The 26,540-nt window shown below is 40.2% G+C and overlaps 1 protein-coding gene across 1 annotated transcript in view; it reads left to right on the top strand.

The window, feature by feature from the left end:
- Positions 1 to 21,000, top strand: part of PDE8B (phosphodiesterase 8B) — a 70,473-nt gene extending 49,473 nt beyond the window's left edge. Inside the window, exons 9-20 of the mRNA XM_017808086.1 lie at positions 1,072 to 1,160; positions 1,575 to 1,635; positions 7,710 to 7,761; positions 10,679 to 10,756; positions 11,658 to 11,737; positions 12,947 to 13,111; positions 13,906 to 13,951; positions 14,370 to 14,505; positions 15,672 to 15,870; positions 16,780 to 16,997; positions 17,936 to 18,071; positions 20,278 to 21,000. Of these exons, the coding sequence (XP_017663575.1) occupies positions 1,072 to 1,160; positions 1,575 to 1,635; positions 7,710 to 7,761; positions 10,679 to 10,756; positions 11,658 to 11,737; positions 12,947 to 13,111; positions 13,906 to 13,951; positions 14,370 to 14,505; positions 15,672 to 15,870; positions 16,780 to 16,997; positions 17,936 to 18,071; positions 20,278 to 20,463 (1,446 nt within the window). The 3' untranslated portion in view covers positions 20,464 to 21,000. The remainder of the gene's footprint in view (positions 1 to 1,071; positions 1,161 to 1,574; positions 1,636 to 7,709; positions 7,762 to 10,678; positions 10,757 to 11,657; positions 11,738 to 12,946; positions 13,112 to 13,905; positions 13,952 to 14,369; positions 14,506 to 15,671; positions 15,871 to 16,779; positions 16,998 to 17,935; positions 18,072 to 20,277) is intronic.
- Positions 21,001 to 26,540: the final 5,540 nt, after the last annotated feature.

Here is a 26,540-nt window from a genome sequence, read left to right as displayed (position 1 = left end):
GCAGGCTCGAAGGGTTAATGACCTTTCCCAAATCTTCGCTTGCGAAGACTGGTCATTATTTTGCTTATAGCCCATGGAGTTTTTGTTAGTTGGAATGTAACAGTTTGTCCCTCAGTCAGTCTCTCAGGTGGCTGAATCATCCAACCAAAGGTTTAAGTGCTCTGTCAAACTGCAGAGCCTTCACTGACTGCATACTTGAAGCACCAAAAAGTATTGGCACTCAGTGGGGTTTGTTTTTCTAACTACAGTTAGCATTTTATCTGCAGAGCCCTGTGAACTCCTGTTGTTGTGGTGATGGGCCTGGCAATACGTTCCCCTAATCCAAGCAACAGTCTCTTATCCCATCTCCCACAGGTTGCAGAAGTACCTTTCCCTGTTTCACATTCTGCTTCAAGAACTTTGGGGAGTTCTTGAACCTTTGAGTCACTTCCAGCAATGATCCGGAGTCACTGTCTGGAGTTGTCTGCAGTTGACCTGCAGGCCACTCCTGCTGCACTCCTCCTCATTTATATGGGCTGCCCAGCAGCTCGCACTGCCTACTCAAAGGTATCTTCCGCCCATTTTCCAATTTAATCCTACTCTGCTGCCATGTAGTTCTCTCCTTAAAAATATTTCTTCTTTGAGGTTAGTTGAAGGACATCTTTAGGTCAAGGATTTTTGAAATTTAGCATACATATTGCTTGGCAACCGACAACTTCAAAGCTGAATGGTGCTCAGTACAGTTTGTTTCTGCTGGTCCCAAGGGAGGTACCGTCTGGATGTGTTGCAACCACTGCTGCTTATGGTGGTACCTAGCAAGAATGTTTGTAACCCCTCTAAGTAGATGATTCCTGAAGTTCTTTGTAAAAGTTGCATGCACTCTCGTAAGAGAAACATAGTTACCCTGTCCTTATGTTAGCAAATGACTGTTAAAGGTGCTATTCTCTAGTAATAAATTTTATACTAATTTAGAAAAGACAACCATGAAATAAAATGCAACAATTTACTATGTAAGGATTATGCAATAATAAATGAAGATTTGACTGCAAGCTATATATTCTTAGATGCTGTCTCTTGTGTGTGTTTCCTTAGGAATGGCAAGGAGTTTACTACGCAAGAAGAAAATCAGGAGACAGTATCCAGCAGCATGTGAAGATAACACCTGTGATAGGACAAGGAGGGTAACTAACTTGTCCAGAACATATCTGCTTTCTGGTTTTTAGGGCCTTCTTTCTGCTTTCTCAATCTGTAAGTTTGGCATGAACCTCCATGTATTTAGCAGCTGGGCAATCGCCTTGTTTGTGTGTGTGCTTGAACATGCTCCCACCTTTGCAGTGTAGAATCGGCACATTGCCAAATTCAGCTCCCAGATGTGCAGGAGAATTCCTGAAGGAGCAAAAGGATCAGGTGTCCTGGGACAAAAACATCACTGTAATGCTGAAGAAGTGCTGGTCACCCAGTCATCTCGCTGGTGTTGGGTTTGGTATCTGGTTTCCTGAGGGCATGGAGATCTCTGCTATAGAAAATAGCAGTCTATCACTTCACTTCTCTCTTTACCATTTGATATGGTAACAAGTGATTATTTCTGTTGCTAGGAAAATAAGACACTTTGTGTCCCTCAAAAGGCTGCATTGTACCAACGAAAACAACAAACAGGTATTGTATTTCTTTCATGTGATAATTTTCATAGCTTTTAGTAAAATAATATATTTTGGCTTATCAATTTTTGCAAGCAGATGTAATCAATGAGATTCTCATTGATTGTTGGAGCAAGCAAGAAAACTTCAGCATTTGCATGGGCTATTCTCATTCTGTAGGACTGTTGAGTAGAGGAAGAAAAGCTTTAATTTTCTGGAGCATGAATGTGACAGTTGAGTCCATGATACTGTGGAGCAACATAGACCATAGTTCAAAGGGAGTTCAGGGCCTTCTTTCTAGACCTGCTCTTGACAGTCTATCTGGTGTATTTATGCCTAATAATGACCTATGCTCAGCAGTCATAAGGCTTGCAAATGTGTTGTTCTTAAATAAAGTGTAGCCTTCATGCAGCACCTGAGACTTCACACACTCATTAGAACAAGTGTTCTGGAGGGGTGTCATTCAAGCCATAACCCAAGTAAACCAGCAGCAGCAGCTGACCCAGGTCTCTGCAATCCAGGCACACATCCACACCAGCTGGTCCTGCAACAAGCTGGTCGTATGGGGAGCTGTTTGCTGTAATCTGCTCCTGCTGTCCACCCGCTGACAGTGTCTGAGGCAAATGATCATATCACATGCTTTGCCCCAAAAATACTCTAGTACATGCCCTGTAAAGAAGTCTGAAATTCTGTGAGCAAAGAGTGAAATCTGTCTTTAGCTTGTGGTCTGTAAGGGTGAAATAGGAAGTGGCTGGCAACATTTTAGACCAAGGATGTGCTTGAGAAACATGATATGTTTCCATATTGTTTCTGGAAGGGGTTATGTATTTTATTTAGACTTTTATGTGCTTTTACACCTTATATAGGTAAAGACACTTATGCAGAAAAAGTATTTAGAAAGTCACAAGTATGTCTAGTTGTCCCTTCTTTAGAAGAACAATACTGAATATTAACACATTATTGGAATACCGCTACTACTGGAAGAATTTCATAGGTGGTAGTCTGTAAAATTTGCCCACTGAAACTATCCTCCTTGCATAAGTTTTGTGGAGGCAGGTAGTCAAGGAAAAAAACTGCATAACTTTTGGAAGAACTTCGAAGGTTTATCACTGAAAAGTAAGACTCATAATACTGTAAACTGACCTCATCTTTGACTTAACCATGGGTTTTAGTATTAGCAGCAAAGTATTTACAGTCACAGTATTTTTTAAAATCTCAGGCTAGAGTGCAACTGAGTTTTGTAACAGAAGCAGTGATAAAGTTATGTATTCTAATGTATTCTCTTTAATTCGTTGTTTAAAGCTCTTCATTGTTTTTTCATTTATAGCTGCTTTGATTTGAAAGTGAGATACAATCTGATCTTTTTTTCTTTAAAAAAAACACAGCTGAAAGACTGGTACAGAGAAGTGTAGATATGATACTGTGCTCTTTTTGCAAGATAATGAGTACAACACAATTACAAATTTGCAGCCTTCTGTAAAAAACAGCAGTAGGAATATAGAAAAAATCCTTTTCTGGTTTTCTTTGCCCAGTTCATTGGAATATAGAAAAAAGTCCTTTTCTGGTTTTCTTTGCCCAGTTTATTGGACTGCCTAAGCCAGTAAGAATCACAGACTAATTTATCTTGAAAGGGACCTTAAAGATCACCTAGTTCCAAGCCTCCTGCCACAGGGGACACCTTCCACTAGACCAAGTTGGTCAAAGCCCCATCCAACCTGACCTTGAACACTTCCAGGGATGGGGCATCCACAACTTCCCTGGGCAACCTGTCCCAGTGCCTCACCACTCTTGACAGTAAAAAAATTCTTCCTGATACCTAAACCTGCCAACTTTCTGTTTGAAGCTGTCCCTCCTTGTCCTATCACTAGACACCCTTGAAAAGCCCCTCTCCAGTTCTCTTGCAGGCCCCTTTAGGTACTGAAAGGTGCTGCAAGGTCTCCCCAAAGCCACTTCTTCTCCAGGCTGAACAACCCCAGCTCTCTCATCTTTTCCACATGGGAGAGGTGCTGCAGTCCTCTGGTCACCTCTGTGCCCTCCTCTGGCCCTCCTCCAACGGGTTCATGTCTTTCTTATGCTGGGGCCCGTCCAGCGTGTCAACCACCCCACAAAGCTTGGTGTCATCAGCCAGCTTGCTGATGATGCACCTGATCCCGCTGTCCATGTCCCTGACAAAGATGTTAAATAATACTGGTCCTAATACAGACCCCTGAGGGGCACCACTCCTCACTCCTCTCCACATGGACACTGAGCCATTGACCACAACTCTTTCAGTGGGACCATTCAGTCAATTCCTTATCCACTGAGTGGTCCACTTGTCAAATCCAGGTCTCTCTATTTTAGAGTCAAGGATGTGCAAGGAAGTATCAAATGCTTTGCATAAGCCCAGTTAGATGACATCCCCTCATCCACCAATGCCGTAACCCTATTGTAGGAAGCTACCAATTCTGTCAGGCATGATTTGCCCTTAATGAAGCTGTGCTGGCTGTCACCATCACCTCCTTATTTTCCATATGCCTTAGCATAGTTTCCAGGAAGATCCACTCCATGACTTACAGGGCACAGAGGTGAGACTGATTGGCCTGTAGTTCCCCAGGTTTTTTTTTTTGATATTTAGAAATAAGGGTTTAAGTTTCCCCCTTTCCAGTCACTAGGAACTTCACTGGGCTGCCATGACTTCTCAAATATAACGGATAGTGACTTAGCCACTTCTTCCACCAACTCCCTCAGGACCCATGGATGCCCATAAAGTCCTGTGCACTTGTGCACCTTCAGGTTCCTTAAATGTTCTCAAACCTGTTCTCCTACAGTGGGTAGTTTTTCATTCTCCCAGTCCCTGCCTCTACCTCCTGCGACTCGGGCAGTGTGGCTGGAGCACTTGACAGTGAAGACCAAAGCAAAAATATCATTGAGTACCTCAGCTTCTCCACGTCCTGGGTAACCAGGTATCCTGTTCCCTTCCAAAAAGGGCCCACATTTTCCCTAGTCTTTCTTCTATTCACCAACGTACCTATAAGAGCTTTTCTTGTTGCTCTTGACATCCCTGGCCAGATTTAATTCTATCAGGGTTTCAGCTTTCCTAATCTGATCCCTGGCTGCTCAGACACTCTCTCTGAATTCTTCCCAGGCTACCTGTCCTTGCTTCCACCTTCAGTAGGCTTCCTTCTTGTCTTTGAGTTTATCGTGAGTATTTTGTTCATCCATATAGGCCTCTTGGCATTTCTGCCTGACTTTTCTTTGTTGGGATGCATCACTCTTGAGCTTGGAAGAGATGATCTCTGAATATTAACCAGCTTTCTTGGGCCCCTCTTCCTTCCATGGCTTTATCCCATGGAACTCTTCCAAGCACATCCCTGAAGAGGCCAAAGTCTTCTGTCCCAAAGTCCAGGGCAGTGAGCTTGCTGTGTGTCCTCCTCACTGTCCTGAGGATCTTGAACTTCTCCATTTCACGGTTGCTGACACCCAGGCTGTCCTTGAACTTCCCCTGCCCTATCAGCCCCTCCTTGTCAATGAGAACAAAGGAACTTATGAAACAAATTTTATCTGACAACTTGTGTCCAAGGCGACATTTATATTCTCTGTACTGCTGGCACTGATGGAAAGCACCACCCTTCATGTCTTTTTAGTATTCATTCATAAGCAGTTACTGGTGAATTGAGCACAAATTTGATAGTCTAGGGAGCTTTACACATTTGGTAATCCCAGGGAATATGGCCTTCGAAAGGTTCTCCACAGATATAGAGGTCTGCCACAAAGGCTAAAGACCACAGCCTAACAGAAAGCATGGTGTATGGAAATGTAAGGTCCCTTGGGGAAAAAACAAGGTGCATCCAACACAGCTATGTAATTATTCTGTTTCACTTCTGTGGTTGAAATACCTCCTGCCTGTAGGAGATACTGGACACTGCAGTATTCCTAAAATCCATGCCTGAATACTTGCAGCAGTAGAACATTTCTTTATCCTAAAAAAATTAGCTTCTTTTTCAAGCCACAGATAAATCTTTACGGCAGGATAAAAGGAAATCAAACAAACTATTTATTTAGTTACAGAGCAGTAAAAGCTGTCATGATTCAAATTTTGATGCAAATGCATTGACATAATTTTAAATGGCTGGATTTCAGCATTCAGACAATGTATGTTGACTTCAAAACATCCTTACACATTATGCATTGTTTCACCTTAAACAAAAGTAGATATTTGCCATTACCAACAGCTTCTGTAAGGGATATCATAGTATTATTAGGGATCACTGTGCAGAAACCTTCATGTATTTCTGTGCCAGATTTATAACATACAAAAATTTAGCATGCTAGATTTATGCATGGAAAAAATTTATGTAAGAGAGTACTAAGCATTCTTACAGTGAAGATTTATGAATAGGGATTGACTTTCATGTGACTATTTCCACGTGCTGAAGCCTAGGTAATTATTAATGCTGCTGTTGTCAATTTGAGACCTGGCAGGATTGAGTCCAGTGTTTGCACATTCATAAATTTAAAACAAAGGTGTTGTTTCTCCTCTTAAGAACATATTGACCCAAGATTAACTGTGTGACTACCTTCATAACTTACCTTACATGGCTCTTTCAGGACATGCCTGCAGAAGGGGAAGAGAAGTATTCAGAACATAAAAGTGGGTTTATTTTTTTAGTATAGCACTTGGAGGACTGTGCCAATGTTTCTGCCAGCTGTGCAGTAGACAGAGATATATATCCATTGGCTCTGAGAGAAGCTCCAGGTTGGGACCAGAATGAGCAGTTCAGATGCATTGTGTCACTGCACCATATCTGATGAGATTCCTTAATCTTACTCTGTATGGACAAGATCATTTCTCTTTGAGTTTCTGCCAGGTTACAAGAGAAGTGTTTAAAATTTATTTTTGGAGGAAGAGTCACTTCTTATGTTCCCTTGAACAAAATTTATATGGAACATGAGCACAGGATTTCCCTCTCCTCTTTTTTTTTTTTTCTTCATTACAGAAAACCATATCTGAATTTTATGGGTTTTTTCCTTTCCATTTTCTTCTCTTTCCCTTTCACCCTCTTTACCTGCTCCCCTCCACTGCAAAGAGGAAAAAAAGATAGTGTCTGCAAGAATGACAGAAAAGAGAATGTGTATCAGAGTATGTGTATACAGAGAGTACGTGTATCTTCTCTAGTGACTGAAGTAAAAAAAGTAATGCGTTATTTTTAGTCCTTCTCAGTGTCTCTGTTAGCTCTAATGAAATATATAATGTGCTAATTTTAGAAGGAGGACTTGAGGAACTGACATTTTTATTCAGGTTTCCTATTAACAGCAAAATACTTTCTTGTAACCATGTAACAAAGGAAAGGGTGAAGTAATTAGCAGGTATTAAATTGCCATTAATTGGAGACTGTTTTTTTTTCTGAGCGGAATGGAAAAGCAGAGGAATATTAATCTGTGTTATTGTGGTCCAAGCAATATGTGTAAATTTTAAGATGATGGAAATATCCTATGTAAATTCTAAGAAAGCTTGGAATACCTGTTGTTGGAGCTACCGAAGTTCTCTCAGAAGCACAAATAATTAAAATTTTTCATGAGAATGATTAAAAATTACTTGGAAATAAAGTTCCGATGAATGACACCTACCTCTACCTCTCATTTGCCAGAAAGTTGTTTTTATAACTGAGTTTTCTGAAGTCAAGTTTATTAGTGACCTATGAAAGGATACATGCGAAATTAGCTTAGATAGTGCTAAGAAAATGTGTTTTTTTAAAGTGCAAAAATTAATATTTTGGGATTTTTTTTATTTTTTGCATTTCATTTTTTCAGGTTCATATGCAATTTGCACTTAAAACAATACCTAAAAAGAATATCCGTTGTCTTGCAAACACAGGCATTAAACAGGAACTTAGTATATAAAAGCACTATTGTATCTGCAATTATCTGCATGACATATCTGTTTCCTTTCATATTATTTCTCTACATCTAACTGCACCTAAAGAAGAGTCTTTGCCATACACCTTCTTTTTAAAAACAACTGAATGGAAAATTCTGGATAAGAACAGTGTTCAATGTAGCCTGTTTATTTTTGTATTCTTCTGCCTTACATACATATTTTACTCCAATTTTCAGGTCTACAAGAGTCACCATGAAGAGAAGTACACAGGTGACAATTCTCAATCAGGTTAGAATACTTTTACCTCTATATGCTGCTGTGCTGGAGGTCGTGGCAGGGTTCTTTCCCTCTGTCCAGTCAGTAGTCAGAGCTGATGGTCAGTGACGGATGCCAGCTGCCACCGATGTTGCACCATGAATTGCATTTATAATCCATAATCAATAACCAGTAATAATATAATCAACAATAATTCAGTCTCCTGTGCAGAGCTCTTGCTGTGCATTTGAAGTTAGGATGCATTGCTCTTCATTGTATTAAAACACTGTGTCTGATCCTGAGGCTGGTGTACCTTGGCACCCCTTTGTGTTTGAAATGTGGAATGTGCTGATTTGTGCCAGCACACCTGCCCTAGTGTTTCCAAGTTTAGGACCTGTCAGCAGGCCACTGGTTTGGCCCCAGCACAGGGCTAAGACAGTTGTCTGAGGTGTCCAGGCCTGAGCTAGTCAGTTCGTCAGTGGTGAGTTGTTGCAGGATGTCTGCAAAACCCTTGCCCTGTGTCTCAGGTGGGTTTACTTACTTGCGGACAGCACATTCCAGCTCTCGTGGACTTCTGCAGACAGCTTTTGACTAAAAGTGTGGAGCATAAGGGGATAGATAATCCCTTCTTCCAGTGCTGTGTAGTATTTGGAATAACACTTTTGCCTGAAGGAGGAGGCACCAAAGGCCAATTTTAAGCTTGTGACTCTAGTAATCTCAGCCAGACGCAGCACTGATGTCTTACTATGAGTGAACAGGTTCTCGTGCACTATTACCTTCTGGCACTTGAGGCTGTTCCTGCTTTGAAAGATGGACAACATTGCTGTGCAATGTCAGGCATCTTCTGATTTTCACATGGGAAGAGGATATAACATACCACAAATGTTAAACAATGACTGTTTAACATCTCCTGCTTTTTCAAGTAGCCCAGGATGCATACAAACAACAGAGACCTCTGTGATGCCAAACAGCAGTGAGCAGGGGGAAGAAGAGACAATATATAATTGGCTGCTCTCATTCCCATTGCTGCCATTAGAACTGATCCACAGTATGTTAAACTGCTTACTCCCATGTCCCTGTAATAAAAGCAGATTTTCTTCTCACTGTTTCTTTCCTGCAAACAAGAAGGTGAGAAAGCCTATGAATTAAGCCAAAGGACAACTGTTACTAGTTCAAACATTTTTACTAGCTTGCTAATATTTTAGGTTTGCTCATTTTTGTGACAGATTTACACAAGACTTGGAAGCCCCATCCCACTGATGCCATGTTGATGATTAAGGTGCAGTGAACGCAGACAAACTTAGAGCATATGACGTAGGTTATCCTTCCCTGAGGTCCATGGCTGTGCTCCAAGAATAAATTTCAGAACTTATCCATGGGCATATACCAGTATGTGATGAGCATAGAAAAGTAATCCATGATATTGTGCTGTTTGTGATGGTGTGATTTGTACCAAATCTGGATGATGAGATATTTTGCTCACTAGGTGAAGAAAAATTTTTTATTTAGGCATTGAAATATTTACAGATGAAATTGTAGAATGGCAGAGAGTAGCTTTTAGGTGCCTGTCACTCTTGGGGTGGCACTAGCAAAATTTCTGACTTGCTAGTTGGCATTTAACACAAGGAGAGTTTTCAACTATAGCCACTCACAGCTAAGTTTATGTGTAAATCCTTGCTCCCACTCCAGTGCCTTATGATAAACTAATCCAAATGTTAATGCAGGAATGGGGTTTCTAAGAGGAGTACTATGAAATAAATAAATAAAATTATTTAATATGCATTAGTTATGCCCTGCTCTTACATGTCAACAGAGGAAAATGCTTTCAGTTTCTCCAGTTTGGACTACAGCAAAATAAGAAGACCTAAGCTATCTTATAAATCTGTAGTAGAAAAAGAGAATTAAGACAGAAACTGTATTTCAGTAATTTTTAAGATGGACAGACTTTTAATTCTGGAGAATCATATATTAACATTTTATTTTGCTAAAGACAGACTGCCTACGTCCTGTCTTATGACATGGTCTTTATGTTAAGAATATCAATGTCATGATATTTCTGATTCTTCAGATGGTTTTATCTGCTTTTAAAAGCTTACTAGGGTCTCTGATCCTTGAGTGGCATTTCAGACACTCTTGCAAAGAGGTGAATAGATGCATGGTTGTTGTTTTTCAACAGTAGGGAGAACTGAAGATTGTAATGTTTTGGAGGAAAATTAAATTTTACCACATCTTTTTTTTTTTTTTTTTTTTGAGGCTCTTTCCTGGTATTTCATCCAGCTTTTGAATTTGGCTGGATGTGATAATTTCTCTTGTTTAGCAAACATTAGTTCCAAGAATAACAGCTTTTTGCATGGTTAATTTTCACAGCAACCAAACTGCTTGTTTATAATCATTCTCAGCATGCTAGATTTTTCTTTAACACAGCGTACAAAAAATTACTGCAAATAAAAGCAAAAGCTGTCCGAGTCTGAATTATGCTTGGGCTCGAATAGTGTAGACTGAGATGGGACTTTCCTCACTTGGCTAAAGTTTTAGGCTGTTAAACTCAGTCTTGTTCAGTGGCTGATGGGAAGCAAAAGGGCCTTGCAGGAGGGGTTCAACGCACCTGCCTGAGACATCTCTCCTGAAGCAGGTTCTCTGATAACCACCTTAGACATCAACAGCCTGCAAGACTGCTGCTTTTAGGAAGCTAAACTTAGGTGAAGCAAGTCTCCCGTTCCATAAGGCATCTTGGCTTCCTTGTGAAACACCTTTCCAGGTGACTTCGGACATGTTGCTTTAAATTGATAGACACTGAGTTCCTTGTTCTGATTTGCAGAGATTACAGTATTTCCCCCGCTTATGTCGTATTGTTAAGATCATGTAATTAAATTTTCATAACTTTAGATGGAAGAAGCTTTGTAGATGTTTTACTTGGTGCATTTTTAAAGCTTTTGTTTTGTATTTACAGAATCCAATTCCTACAAATGCAAGAACAGAAGGAAAGACTCAGTTGATGTTAAGTCAATAACATCTCAAAGTAGTGATGGTAAGAAAGTAAACTGTCAAGGATTATTATATATTGATATATAATATTATAAATATATATATATTTACAGATAAAGAAAGAACAGACTTGGCCTAGGCAATAAGATGCAGAAGATGAACCAGATTCATAGCTGATTAAAGAGAAATTACTCCATCTTTTTATAACTGCTGCAAAATTTCTTTCTTCTAATTTACAAAACAGTGCCCCAGCCACGAGTACCAGCATCGCTATATGATGCATGGCAGTGCAGAGTGCCTTCACAGAGAGGAGTGGCTGTGCCAAGGGATAGGAGAAGCCTTCTAAAAGTGTGTGATGACGCGTTAGTGCCACCTCCCTCAGAAAGCTTCAGCTTGTGCTCCTGAACCAGTATTTTTGTTTTATTAGTGTTGAACATGAAGGGATTTATTGCTGCTGGTTACTTGAGAGCAGTACTTCTACTCCTGATCCCATTTGTGACTGGTTGCTGGGGCTGGGACGGTGGTGGCAGAGTTTATTTTCTACCTCTCTATGTAATGAGGGAAGGACAGCTTATGGGAAGCAGGAATGGGTTTCATGAAACCAGTTGTATCACCAAGATGAGGGACTTACACACACACTCACAGGAGGAGCCATGTCTGACAGAGACTCACTGCAATCAAAGAGCAACTGGCAGGTACTGGGCATGAAGCATAATAGGTACAGCTTCATTCCGAAGTGAAGGACGCATGGAAAATCTGATAGTAAAAGTAAGGGGTGCTGCCAAGGAGGTCAACAACAGAGCAAGAAATGAAACAGTAAAGTAAGAACCTGCAGGAGGAAATACAGAAGTGGAACATGAGGCTGGATTATGTTGTGCTGTTCCCCAGCCTTCTGCTCTTTAAATGCTGTCATCTGATTTATAGTCTGTGGCTCTCTTTAACAGCAGCTCCAAGTTTACAGACCCGACGGTACTCTTCAATGGCAAGGATTCACTCAATGACCATAGAAGCTCCTATCACAAAGGTGAGTCCTGAGCACTGACTTTTCCACAATCTCAAGAGTCTGGAGTTGCTCTCATAGGGAAGTATGTAGTTGGTGAACAGACAACCAGAGGTTTCCTGCACTTTGTATTTAACAGTATAATATAAATAACTTTTTTTATCCATACTACTTTCTACATCTTATCATTGCATTCCAAATCCTAGTCATAAGAAAGAATATGAAAAAGGGGGAAAGTGTGCCCTTGTTAGATGCACTGCTGTTAGCAGGAAGGGGACACTGTTCTGTTGGGCTGTGTATGTGTAGGAGGATGTGCTTCCAGTCTCACCTTTGCTCTTGCTATTGATATTTATAAGATAGCACGTAGAGGAGGGAGCACCTGCACCATGTTCTGTCTCCCCCACTTTCCTGCAGTCTTTTGTTCACTGTGTTACACAAAACTCTGTTGCAAACCAGCTGCATAGTGACTTGTAACACACACCAGGTATCTCCCACCCTCATTTTTAACTCTCTCCCCATCTGTTCTTGCTCTCATCAAGCACTTACTTCCCAGTACTACTGTGACTGTAAGAACTTTTCCTTATCCTCAGTCATACCTGCAGGGAGGCCTGTAGTGCCCTTGCAACAGCCCCTGATTGCTGGAGAAGACAGCACTGGGGCTTTCTTCCGCTAAGTCCTGGCAGAGCCAGGAGCAGCCTTTGCTGCTGTTGTCACTGCTGCATTCCCAGATTGTGGATGAGGCACAAGGTGGCGGTTCAAACAGCCATCCTCTTCTTCCACAGCCAAGCTCTTTCTGCTCTCTGCCCTTTATTTTTCATGGAGAAAACTAAGGCTTTACATCCTATGTCAGGATATCTGAGTCACATCCAGGAATTTACTTGTTTGTTTGGGTTTTCCTCTAGGGATTGAATGATTGCTTCAATGCAGAACTGGATACGCTGAAGGACTGGGACATTGCTAGTTTTTGGTCCACCCACTTGCAACTATTTCAGATATTTCACACCCTTCTGCTTTCACTTCCCAGGAGTCTGACAGTTAAAAATAGTAGATGGATACCAGGAAATCTGAGCACAAATTTACATTTTCAGAGTTGTACTTCAAGGGTTGGGAGAATTTGCACTCCATTTGCTAAATGAGAATTAGCATAATCAAGTCAAGAATAAAGAGTTTGTAATAAGAAAAGAAAAAAGTGCCATTCACTTTTCTTCGCCTGCCTCCTTAATCTGCTTTCAGGTTATTAACATAATTAATGCTGCCCAGGAAAACAGCCCCATCACAGTAGCAGAGGCCTTGGACAGAGTTCTGGAAATCCTGCGGACAACAGAGCTTTACTCCCCTCAGCTAGGTACCAAAGATGAAGATCCTCACACAAGTGATCTTGTTGGAGGTCTGATGACTGTGAGTAAAATTAGTAAAGATGAAGTTACCACTGTAAGTGTCCTATACCACCCTTCAGTGCTCTGCTGTGCTAAAATGTCCCAAGCAATGGGAAGGGGATTCATCACCATTTCACTTTAGGATTTCGACCTCTTTATCAGCAGTAGGCACTAAGATGTAGTAAGATATGGCCACAACTCAGTCCATTGGGTGCATTCATCCTTATATATAAGTGAACACGGTTGCCACTAGAAACTGTATCATCCAGTCTGATTTGTCTCAGGAGATACTGAAGGAGATACCTTTTAGAAACTCTAGAAGCTTAGATGGGATTAGAGGGATTGCTCTACAGCTGGTCCAGTGTAGGAGTGAGGCTGCTTTAATCAGGTTCTCCCTTTGGTCCTGTAACAGCAGCAAGAGACAGTCTGTCTATATTTCATCAAGGATTTACTCATTTTTTAATGTACACTAAGCTAATTCCTGCCAAAATAATATAAAGAAAATGAAAAATAAATTATAGTGGCTAATTTGAATGATGAAATCCTGCAGGTGCCAAAGAAAGGGTCAAAGAGGGCAATATACTGTAGAGTTAATAACATCCTTTCTGGAGATCTCATACCAGTCTTCTTGGGATCCTTTCATGTCTGTTTTGAAAAATCTTAAAACAAGGATGGTGCTTATAATGCTACAATAAGAGCAGTGGTTTTAGTACCCAGGAATAGTAGCTAAAGAGAAAATGCATGTAGTGTTTTTGCAACTAGTGATGCATGGTCACTCTGCCGAAAACTTATGATAAACTTGTTTTTTTTTTCCAGGATGGCTTGAGAAGACTGTCAGGAAATGAGTATGTGTTTTCTAAGAGTAAGCCACCGTTTTAAACTTCCTTTGCATGTGTGACTTCCTTTGTCAACGCTGCTGACATAGAGCTTCGGGCTTATTTGCAGTGGCATATATGCCTTTGGAAATGGTTGGCTAAATGACTGCAGAACAAATGCTAGATTGCCTCCATTTTGGAGTTGAAGCAGGTTCAAATAATTAAAATAAGGCATTTCGAGATGTTAGCAAAAAAATTGTCAAAGAAATGTTCACTGATCTTTTTGGTTAATGTTCAAACATAATAAACTGTTTATATTATAGGCATTTACAGACTTTTTCATGTAAGGAAAAGGTTGTTTTTCTTGAAAAAGAGTTGTTTTCTAAATGGAATTCTGCAGGGGGTTGCAGTAGTGTAGGGGGAATAATCCAGAAATGTGTTGATTCCCAAATTCCATTTCAACAGATGTGAACCTGAGCCACAGTCACCTTCCAGTGCCAAACACCATCAATGATGTTCCACCCTGTATTGCACAGCTCCTAGATAATGAGGAAACCTGGGACTTCAATATTTTTGAGTTGGAGGCTGTTACAAATAAAAGGTACTGGACTCCTTGCCCTAGGTGCCCAGAGAAAGGCTGTTGATGAGCTGTAGCAGAAAGCACTTTGCTCTGCAAAAAACTGAAGCAAGACATAGTAAATCTGTGACAGCTGTTTTGCTTGACTTACGTCCACTCTAGCCAGGTTTGGCACAGTCTGATGTTGCTACATGCTAGATTTCCTACAGACGCCTCTTTTTCCTGCTCATGTAAAAATGGTCATGCTGGAAAAAGCAAGCCTCTTCCCTCCCTCACCTAAATCATTCTATGATTTGGGAAGGTCTGAGGCAACTGTGGCTTTTGATTATAGGGATAAAAAAATGGAATGGAGGACAAACCAGTGATACGATCAAGAGACATCAGTAGTTTTGAGGTCATGCAGACTGCAAAAATAATCATGTCACCCACAGAGAAAAGTGGTTTTCATTCCAAGACACAAAGAATCAGAGACTATCCAGTCTTCTGTACTCTCTTTGCAGAAAATGGCCATTTTAGGAACGTGCCTGGGCTTAATCTGCAGATGCTGGGTTTTGATTATGCCTTTCTCAGCTCAGAGGCTCTGCAGATCATCTTGTATGAGTGAGAAATATGACTGATGGACTCTCACAGGCAATGCAGTGTAAATGATAACCCAGAGTGGATCTGGATTTAAGAACCAAAAAGATTAGAGGTTTTATATTTACTGTTTCACACATGGACTGCCCATCATTACACACACACACACATATACACACACAACAGTTTACATTTGATATTTGACCTTTTTTTGTCTTATGGCTTCTTAGTCTTTGGGATGTCTCCATGTCGTGTTCAAAGACTGCTTTTCCTCCTCAGGAAAAAAATAAATGTATTTTTTTTTGATTGACAGATACTAAAAACCACAAAAGACTTGGGCTTTTAAGATGTTTTTTCTGAAGCCACAGGAATTGTTCAAACTCTAATGGAACTGCACCATTTCCACAAAACATATTAAAATAATGTCTAAAAGGATGGTAGATACAATAATTTGTAACCTTGGCCAGGCTTTTGAGAGGCTATAGATGTGCAATTTAAAAATGTTTAACATTCCCCACCCTTTTTAAGGTCTTGTTGTTTTCTTCATCAAATATATTGCTTTTAGAACGAGTTCCTATTTTACAACAGTGCTTTTTTCTTCTATTGTTTTTCAGGCCATTAGTGTATTTGGGCTTAAAAGTTTTTGCCCGGTTTGGGGTCTCTGAGTTTTTAAACTGCTCAGAAGTAACGCTGCGGGCATGGCTGCAGGTCATTGAAGCCAACTACCATTCCTCCAACTCCTACCACAACTCCACACACGCAGCAGATGTCCTGCATGCTACCGCCTTCTTCCTTGGCAAGGAGAGAGTTAAGGTAGAACCCTCACCTAGGAGTCCTCTGCGCTAGGGTTTCAGTGTGTTTACCATTTTATGTGTGTCATCCAAAAGTCACATGTTTAAATAATTGTCCTGGCTTCATAAACTCTCTCTGCCCTTGAAGTCTTCCTGTGAAGCCAGCAAGCCCATACAGTTTCTCTAAAGTCTGTTTATACAAATTAATTTTTTTAAGTAGCAATAATGGGGGTGGGGAGGGAACCTGGCTCTTTTCTCTCTCTTGGTTAGTAACAGCTCTTAATAAAGTTTTGCAAAAGCTTTGAAGAGGGAAGTGTGAGCTATTCTCCCTGGTACCCAATGATAGGATGAGTGGGAATGGTTCAAAGTTGTGCCAGGGGAGGTTCAGATTGGACATTAGTAAGCATTTCTTTACTGAGTGGTCACAGGCTTCATAGAAAGGTGGTTGATGCCCTGATCCTGTTAGCGTTTAAGGGCATTTGGGCAACAACATGCTTTAACTTTTGGTCAGCCCCAAAGTGGTCAGGCAGTTGGGCTAATGTAGGTCACTTCCAACTGAAACAGTCTGTCCCACTGTATTCTAAGATAAAAGGTGTGTAGAGGCAGAGACAGTACAGATGCATTCAGGCAAGCACACACAGATGTGTGTGATAGATCTAGATGATCTATCCATTAGAGAATTTTATGCCAAGATATTGCTTAGGTGACAGCATAGTAAAAAGCTTCTTTAAAGAAAAGAGTATATGGGTAGGGGTGGGAGTGAGAGTTTTGTAGTAGTTAATCTGTGGGCACACTGAGTGGAAAATGATTGCAAGGAGGTAGGATCCTTACACTGAAGCTTATGTTTGCATAATCAAGGGTACCTAGAAATGATCAGAAAATATTTACCGTAATTTTTGTGCCACATCATAATTCTTCTCTCTTCCTGTAGGGAAGTCTGGACCATTTAGATGAGGTAGCTGCATTAATAGCTGCCACCATTCATGATGTAGACCACCCTGGACGGACCAACTCTTTCCTGTGCAATGCAGGCAGTGAATTAGCTGTCCTTTACAATGATACAGCTGTATTAGAGAGTCATCACACAGCACTGGCGTTTCAGCTTACAACTAAAGACAGCAAATGCAACATTTTCAAGAATATTGATAGGTGTGTCTTCTGGCGAAGAGGAGTGCCCGTGTGTGGATTGCTTGTTTGGCAGTTTTAGTTTGGGGCAGATTGAGAGCCTACATTCTAAACAAGAATATACAGTTTAAATACAGATATTAATATTTAACCTCTTCCAGAATCCTATGTAGACATGATTTTTAAAAAAAGCTTTCATTTCCCCCTTCACCGCCCCTTCCAATTTGTAATTTCTGGAATCTTATAGAGATGTTCAATAATCTTTTATGGATTACATTAACATGGTCCAGTTGACAACCTCAAGACTGCATTTTGGCCCATGGCCTTTTGGTTGCAGAAGCCTAGAAATTACTTTTCTGTGGTATATTTTTCCACCCCAGCAGCTAGATGCTGCATGCTGTGTCTGCACAAGGTCCTATGCTTCCAAGCACTACTGCATTCACATGGGGCAGAACGGGTAGTGGCAGACCAACATGAAGTTCTGGGAGATCTGGAGGCTCCCTGTGGCATGCTGTAGCCTGGGAATTCCACTGCGTGAGCCTAACCTTTACAGGGACAAGGTGAGAGGGAAACAGATCTGAAAGGGAAACAGCCTGACCCCAAACAGCATTGTTTTTGAAAAACCTGAGCTTTGAGTACCAAGCTAGCATACAGTCACATGGATGTGTTGGTGTCATTCCTGGACAACTTGTCTTAGTGTTACAGCATTATGAAACTGAGTTGTAAATTTTTACTAACCTCAGGGGATTGATTTCCATCAGGCAAAAATAACAGAGCTGGAGGAACCCAGAGAGGAACGATCTAGTCCATTCCTCTATCCCTAGACTGTTCCTGTCTCTGACGGTGCCAGCTCACATGGTGAGCCCTTGAGCAGCATTTTGCAGCACTGCCTAGGCAGGTATGAGGAAAGGACAGAGCTCTGTCTGGCAGGCTTGTGAGCAGGAACTCTTTTTCTTTCCTAGAAATCGCTATCGGACATTGCGCCAGGCCATTATCGATATGGTTTTGGCAACAGAGATGACGAAACACTTTGAGCATGTGAACAAATTTGTGAACAGTATCAACAAGCCTATGGCACCTGAGGAGACCAGCCCACACGTAAGTGCTTGGGGGACTTTACACCGTCAGGCATTTCAGTTAGGTTCTTCCAAGACAACTTAAAGTATCATTTTCATTCACCTTGATTAATTTGCATTGTGGTAATGCCCAAAATGACACAATCGGATTTGTGACCTCACACATCAAAGTTTGAAAAAATACTTTCATTTTCTTGTTTTCTATGTCTGGCTCTGTCCTTAGTTCATTTAAACATTTCATTTATAAGCTTTGTCTTCAAAGCCATCTTGTATTCAGAAAATATGCAGGTGGGTGTTGTTTTACATGGAAAATTCTGTGCATGAAGCCAGGTTGCCACTTGGGCCTATGGTCCTGTCTCCAAACAGTGCGATTTGCCTGAGCCTAGGGATGTAACTGAGGAATCTACCTTGATGGTTTTGGGTCTGTGTAATCTAGAGCCTTCGAGGCCTGAAGAATACCTTCCTGAGACCTCTCCACTCCTGACTGTACCAAGAGATGGCCAGGCCTTTATTCCTATCAGTTACACACCCTAATGCTCCAGCCAGGGTATGTTTCATAAGCTGCCTCTGAGTTTCCCATGCCCCTCTTACCTTCTTTTGTTGCCTTTCAAGGCTGAGCATTCAGGGCCTGACAGCGTTCTCCAGAGCAGTATTACCTGAGGAAAGACTACCTTAGCCCACCTTAGTGAAAATAATGCTTTGTTGGAAATACTGAAAAAAACCCAGACAAAATTGAACGTCAACGATACTAAAAATAAATAGAAGTCGCTTCTGGTAGTTATCTGCAACTGGACTTTTTGCACTGTAGGATGTCAAGCGTACAGAAATCAGTCAGGACTGGTAGGGTTTATGACTTTAGAGACAGCATTATGGCAGTTGAACTGAACTACTTCTAGGAACTGCTGAGCTCCACTCTCCCAACAGTTTGAGCTGGAAATCACAAATGCTGCTGAACTTACCTCACAATAAAAGTGCAGCACAGAACCACTTGTACCACAGACTGGTTGTTTTCCCCCAGTATTAAGTTGTTCTTTACTGTTAACAGTGGCTCTTTCTATTTTTGTCTTGAACAGCAGTTAAGGTGGAGGGTTAATTTGGCAGGTCTTTGCTGGGCTATCCATGCTGAAAAAGAATTAACTGCTAAACATAAAGTTAGAAGATTAGTGCCTAAACTGGCAAAAGTCACTGCAAAATATCTCTCCATAAACCACAGCGACATTAATTTAGTTGCTGTGGTAGAGAGTACTTATGTTCAGTTTTTGACTCAGGAGTTGAATATAGCAGTGAAGGGAGAACATAATCACACAAATATTTTGAGAACAGTGTTAATGCCATGATGAGCTGAGGTGTAGGCTTTTTATTACTCCACAAGGAGCATAACATACCTGTGCCCTTCTAAACTATTCAAGACTCAGAATATGATGCCACAGTGGACTTGTAACAACTACCTTGTCACCTCCACATGCTCTCCAGAGCAGTCAATAAGCAGTTTGATATTTTACTGTCTACCAAGTAGAGACTTTCTGCAGTCAGTCTGCTGCCCCTGTGTTTTCTTACTGTTAATCTCGTAGATTACCTAAGACTGCACGCTTGCTCATAACTAAAACCAGAGATGATTCCAGGCTGAGGGTTCAAAGTCTGGCATAAAGAAGGCAGTTTTATGTGTAAATGTTCTGGAACTGAATGTCAGAGCTCTGCTTTTCTGCATATAAAAGTAATGTCAGTTGTGCAAGTCAGTTCAGCTCCCTGTGCCTGCCTCAGTTTTCTCATTTAGGAATGAAAATCTAACTCCAGAAACTGCCCTAAGTGAAGCAGTCCCCTAAAATCATCACCCTAAAATTTAAACACTCAGCACTGAGGATCATTTATGAGTTAGCAGTTGGTGGATTCATCTGCTATCATGGTCCTCTTCCAAGAGGACAAGTCTGGGATGCAGAGAAAGTGACCTCCTACCTGATAAAGAGCTCTTTATTTTACAAACTTAGCTATTAATTCTCAGAATCTTCACAACTGTAATATGTACGGGGGTTACAATTAGTTACTTAGCAAGGCTGTAGTTCTCAGACATCACTTTCTTCTCCAAATTCCTGATGCTCTGCATGACATCAGAAGGCGGCAGACTGGGTGCCTGCTTACTGCCCCAAGTGCAGTAGAGCTGATAACGACACCCTCACTCCTGCCAGCAGGGGATGTGGCCCCTGGTCACTGTAATCATCTCTGCTTTACAGAGTGAAGGCAGCGACACTGAATGTACAGCCAATATAAAGAATTTTCCAGACAACCAGACACTGATCAAGCGCATGATGATTAAATGTGCAGATGTAGCAAATCCATGTCGCCCTCTAGAGCTATGTATTGAATGGGCAGGGAGGATTTCAGAGGAGTATTTCGCACAGGTATGTATACTTTTATGATTTGACCATTATATTATGTAAGAAAATGCACATCAGCTGCTGGTCTGCTGTTCCACACAGGGTCTGCTTGGTGTGACCAGAGTCCAGATGTGGTTTTTTTCATTCCCAGCCAGAACTGGCCCATCAGTTTCATGCAGAAGAATTCACGCCAGGCAGTTAGCTAGTTTGCTCACCATGAACCTCATTGTAAAGAATGGTGAAAAGGAAGTTTTACATTTTCAACTTTCTTTATCTGGCTAAAACAAAATTATTTGATTAGTCTTAGTCAATTTAATTGGCTGAAATTCAAGACCGTCACCATTCTAGTTTCTAGTCCCAATGAAGAAGCATGAAGATGCATGTCTGATGCAGCCCTCAGCTGAACCACTAGGATGGCCCTTTCTCTTCTAAGGTAGGACCCAAGCTATTGTCAGTGTAGGCAGATGAGTAGCAGAGGCACATGGCCAGTGTAAATACTTATGGCATGGGATCTCTCCAGACAGAACTGAAAGCTCAAGTTCACTTCTTCACATTCATTTTTTACTGACAGAAATGTACCAGCTTCCTGAAAGTGAAATACTCTTTTAGTTCTTTATTTGAACAACTGATAAAAATCTTAGCTTTTTTTTGCCACTAATGGTACAGAAATCAGCAGCTATGAGTGGAAAGACAGAAAAGTGGGCATGCCTACCATCCAAATTCAGATCATACATTTGATAGTTATTACTAAAAAAAAAATTGTAGCAAGTACTTAGGACATGTTTGAATTTCATTTTAATCACAGTGAATAAATTCTGTTATGTCCTAAGTAAGATCAAGGATCACTTAGGCTGCAGTAAAGGTGTCATAAGCTAGCTTTAAATTGCCCAGCTTAGGCACTAGCCTACATGCAGAAATGTGAGGTGCTCAGGACTGTTCTGCTGTTCATTCACCTCATCTGCTAATTTTGAAGACTGCTCTGCTGCTAATTCCAGCATAGGTGCTGCCCATACAGCTTAAAATGGGACTTCTTTTTGGTTTGTAATTTAGTTCTAAGAAACAGCTGAGGTGATTTGATCCTCCACCATACTAAGTGCAACAAAACCAGCCCTGTTTCAGTTGCGGACACAGAGTTAAAGGGCATACCTTTACTTCCATTCATCTTATAACTTGATACCAGCAGAGAAAGTAGCCTCGGCAACAGCCTCTTCTTACTTAAAAGACAAATGGTTTGAAACAGCCAGTAGAGATGTGGAAAAATGGAGAGACCAGTCCTCTGCTAAAGGACTCTGCAAAGCCATTTTCCATTTTTTAGCTGGTGTACCCTAATCACCTGATTAGAGCATTCTGTCTTGCTGGAGCTAAGTGCAATCACAGAACTACAAAAATAAGAGTACTTGTGAAAGGAAAGGGATGTTGATTTCAGTCCCTGTTCTAGATGAAATAACACACATGAAACTGAGGCATTTCACCTCAGGGGTTCTAAGGTTTGTGTCTAATCTCCTACTGCAATTCATCTAATCCCCTGAGCTTTGCTACTCCAGCATGGAAGTCAGCAAAGCTTTAGTGGCTAACTGGAGTTTTGTCTTCTTAGACAGGGTCTGCCTGTTGTAATGCCAGTATTTGACAGAAACACCTGCAGCATCCCCAAGTCTCAGATTTCCTTCATTGATTATTTTATAACAGATATGTTTGATGCATGGGATGGTAAGTACTTCTGCTTACTTCTTCTTCCTTGCTCTGAAGCAGATATTCCTACAGACTAAAATGACTCATCTCAAACTGGCCTTGAGTCCACTTTTTTGAGGGTCGGTACCTGTACATAAGCAGTACAGCACAGGATATTGTGCAGTGATACTGCTGAAGCCTGTTTCACTGCACAAAACACACGCTTTATAAAGTTGAGCACTTACCAGGCAATCTATGTAGAGGAAGAGTAATGGCTTAAAAATAAGCTTTTTCTCATCTACTTTTTTTTCCTTTAGCAATGTATTTCTTCTGAGCAGCAGAAACTAAGACCAATGTGGTTCCGTGTTAGCATAATTTAATAAAGTCATCCTGCATTAAGAAAGGAATTTTCTTGAAAGAGAAACACACTAAAAAAATCTTTCCCCTTTTAGTATTAGTTTAAGGAGCTGAAGGAACAAAAGAAGTAGGAGAATGCCAATTTCAGACGACGTCGGGCTGTTCTTCTGCCCATTCTGTATACACAGTACAACTGTTTCTCCTGTTCTTTCAGCATTTGCACATCTCCCTGTTTTGATGCAACACTTGGCTAATAACTATAAACACTGGAAAACACTGGATGATTTAAAGTGCAAGAGTCTGAGGCTTCCATCAGAAAACAACAACTGACACAAAATCAAAAAAAAGACCTCTTGCTCTACCAGTTTCACTGTGAATCACTTACGGACTCTTGGCTACAAAGGGGATGATATTACCTTTCCAGTGGATTAAGACTACGTAACGAGAAGGAAATATTTCACGCATAATTTTTAAGCTTCTCTGAATTCTACAGAAAAATGTTTTTAAATGAGGCTATATAATCCACAGATGACTAAGTGCTCTTTGGAAATAATATTTTGTGGCAGCAAAGGTACTTCTGAAACTAATTTCTAATACTGAATATGCACTTGTTGAATCTTGTAGTTGATACAACTGTATTCACTTACACTTCACACAACTGTTTCTCAGACAGAGGGGCAATGTAGTCACCAGGAGAGTGAGAATAGCCTGACAAATAAGCATAAAAATTTCCCACTTATCTCATATAAATTTGTTCTAATTCTATCAATGTTCTTCAGCTCTCTGAACCATACTTCTAAAAAGAACATGCACAGTAGAACAATAAAACCTCAATAAACTGGATATAGTAAAAAACCCAAAGCTGGCACCTTTTAAATCAACCTTCTTCTTATTATAGAGATTCTCTCTCAGAGCACCACCTGTTCTTTCTTTTCCATATAAAATCTTGGTAGGAGTCAATGTCCCCTAAAACTGATCATATAATGAAGGAAAATAAGCATGTTCTGTATAGCTGGTGCCATCGCCATGGTTCTCTGCCATCTTACAGACATTATCATGCAAGATTTCATCACATTTTACATGAAAACTATTATGGCACTTGATCACCATCCTTTTTTTATAAAGTGGAGTTTGTATGCATGGTCATCACTTTTATTAAACTGATCTGAATTTTATGATATGTTCAGTATTGTGCTACTTACTTCTAGGATGAACCCGTTGCTTTTTAAAAAAATTTCCAGGTTATAATTTATAACAGCATTACAATTTTTACTGCTTTATCCTCCTAATAAAATGATGTTTTGTTTTGTGATGTAAAAAGTACTTCAAAATATGTAAATAAGTTAGAAATCAAACATAGTTTTTCATTAGTTTTAAGATATTAAATTTATGCTAAGGCTTTCAAAGCACAAATGCATATTTTTGTACATCTCATTTTAATCACAGGCAGAACATGAGTTCAAATTTTAGATTATTCTCAGATTATTCAGTTAATAAATACGAGCAGAACTGCTGATTTTTAACACTGTGCACTCCAGGCTTCAGGCAAGACTGTCAAAGCTGTGGCTGCAGTTGAAGAAGCAGTCCACTCCCCCTACGCTGTATTAAGAATCAAACTGGATAAAGAAGAAAAAAAAAAGGCAAACAGCATTGAGGCTGCTGTGGTAACATAGTGACAATGCTGTTTACTGCAGGTAGCTTACATAATGTGCCAACCTTTTTTGTATGTTTTGTACCAAGTTCTGAAACAAAAGGAAACATTCATAAAATGTATGTGCAGAGAAATGTATATAAGCTATATTTTTGTTAGAATTGTAACAGATCCTTACTTTTGTCATAGCTAAGGCAGGTTGCTGTGTATTAAAATGCTCTGTTGTGTATACTTGAAGAACTGTGTTTCTGGTGAAGTGTGTTTCTTCATTCTTTCCTATTATCTATGGCAACATTCTTCAATGGATTTTTATTCAGATTAGTTGAACGTCTGTTTTCTAATACTGTAAACTGTTTGCTTCTTTCATTTCTTTATTTAGAACTAGTGCTCTCGGTGGTTGTACCTTAACTATTCTGATAACTGAATGCTCACTGCAGCTTGCATTAGAGAAAAGAATTTCCTAAGATTCAAAGCTTAATTTGTTAAATACAGCAACACTGTAAGACCACATCCATGTAAAACATTTCAATTCATAATTTTTGTCACACTTCTGTCACAAGAAAAAAAAATGTGAACAGTGGAAGGAATCTAAAAAATAAAGTTCAACTTGTGAACAAGAACTGAGGCCAAGGTGTTAATGTGGAATCAATACATTTGTTGCAAGATCACGTGTTTCTTCCCACAGTCAGAGTAAGTAAAAAAAGACCAATCTCTGTGGAGATAGGCCCTCTTTAGGAGCAAAATAAATCAGCACAGATTAATCGTCATCTGCCAGCTGTGTCAGATCTCCTAGACTAGTCCAGTGACTAACAGCTGCTTGTTTCATGCTATTGTCAGTGCACAGATGTGTAAGACAGTCACCTCAGAGTTGTAAAAGTATTAAGAGTAGGTCTGATATTTACTTTGATGGTGTGAACATACAGAATTCTGTGTTATCGAAAGGTGGAATAAAGTTTAAAACGACGTAAGTAAGAAGTAAAAATTCTCATCTGGTCACCATAATTGTGCTCATTGCACCTCCCAGCAGCAAGTGACAAACTCTCATTTAGCAGAGGAATGGGACAGTATACTGTTACTATGTTCACTGTTATGCTCAAAGTTCATTTGTAAAACAAAATTTAATACTTTCAACTCAACCATCTTTAAAGGAAGAGACCCTTGGGAGATCTATTGCCAATGGAGTGTATCTGAGAACAATGGCACTTTTGATAGCTATAAATATTTATACATGCATGTAGGACTATTTAAGGATGAATTACATCCCTGTAAATTGCACAGTGAGTTTTGTGACTAGAACTGTTTAGTTAAATAGGTCTGTTTTCCTACCAGGTATTCACTTAAAAGCAGTCACATAAAAAGGAAATAGTTGTTCTCATGGTATAAGAGAGAATAAAAATATGAGCTTTCTTGTCTCTAGCTATAACTGATGATAGCAGTATTCTCTCCAAATAATCTAATTTTTATAAGCTTTCACTTTAAAGGTTTAGTAACAATGTGTAAACACACACTTTATAAACAACTGAACTGTTCTCAGTTGAAACAAGGCAAAGAGCCAAAATAAAACTTCATCTCCTCAGCTTGTGCTGGGGAAGCCAAAAATGCAATGAAGATCAGGTGAAACGATGCAGACTTAACATGCCTTTCTCTCTCCAATTTAATACCATAAAACCAGAAGTATGTTATCCTCAGGTGTAATCCAAATGCTTTTCCTAGGCTGGCCAAAAGAAGAGCCAATGAGCAAAGAACATGCAGTTCAAGTTTTAACACTGATTTAACCTTCCTGAATTGAAAGAAGGCAGCAGTTTAACAATTTCCCCACCTGTTTTGTGGTTTTGAAACAAGTTATTTTGAATTGACTACTCAAAATAAGATTACCTATAGGTAATTAGTTGACTTAGGTAGGAAAAAAATACAGCTCAAAATCTTATTGTCCCTCTGCTCTACCTTCTAGAGATTATGGTCAGACTCAAGAGGCAAAGCTTGGCTTCTGGGTAGTAGGAGGAAGTGCCCACAGCCACTGGAGGAAGGCAAGTCTAAAAGGCTTCTTGGTTTCTTCTAGGAAACTAGGAGCTTCCTCCTTTTGCTTCTACTCTTGCCAGGATCTGCTTAGCCCTTTGTTTTAATTGCACTTACTGCAAACATTGTATCTTAAGTACCAAGTTACACCCTTGTAGTCTCTTGTACTGAAACCAATTCTTATAGATTCAAAGGGAAGAGATGGCATTCAAAAGCTGCACAAGAGTTAGTCCTAAACCATTAAGTACTGGATCTTCTGAGTAGACCTGAGGACAGTAGCACCCACTAAGTTCCCAAATTCTCCCTTTCCCTAGCTCTTCTTGTTCAAATGGTAACTTATCACTCATTATCTCATTCTCCCTCACCCTTTCTTTTTATCAGTTCTGGGGTTAACTTTGCTTTTTTTTGTTGGTTTGTTTGCTTTGGG

The sequence above is a fragment of the Lepidothrix coronata genome, unplaced genomic scaffold (assembly GCF_001604755.1).
Source record: "Lepidothrix coronata isolate B3197 unplaced genomic scaffold, Lepidothrix_coronata-1.0 Scaffold22, whole genome shotgun sequence".
NCBI lineage: Eukaryota > Metazoa > Chordata > Aves > Passeriformes > Pipridae > Lepidothrix > Lepidothrix coronata.
Note: the sequence above shows the minus strand (reverse complement) of the source record. Positions and strands in the feature narration are given on the sequence as shown.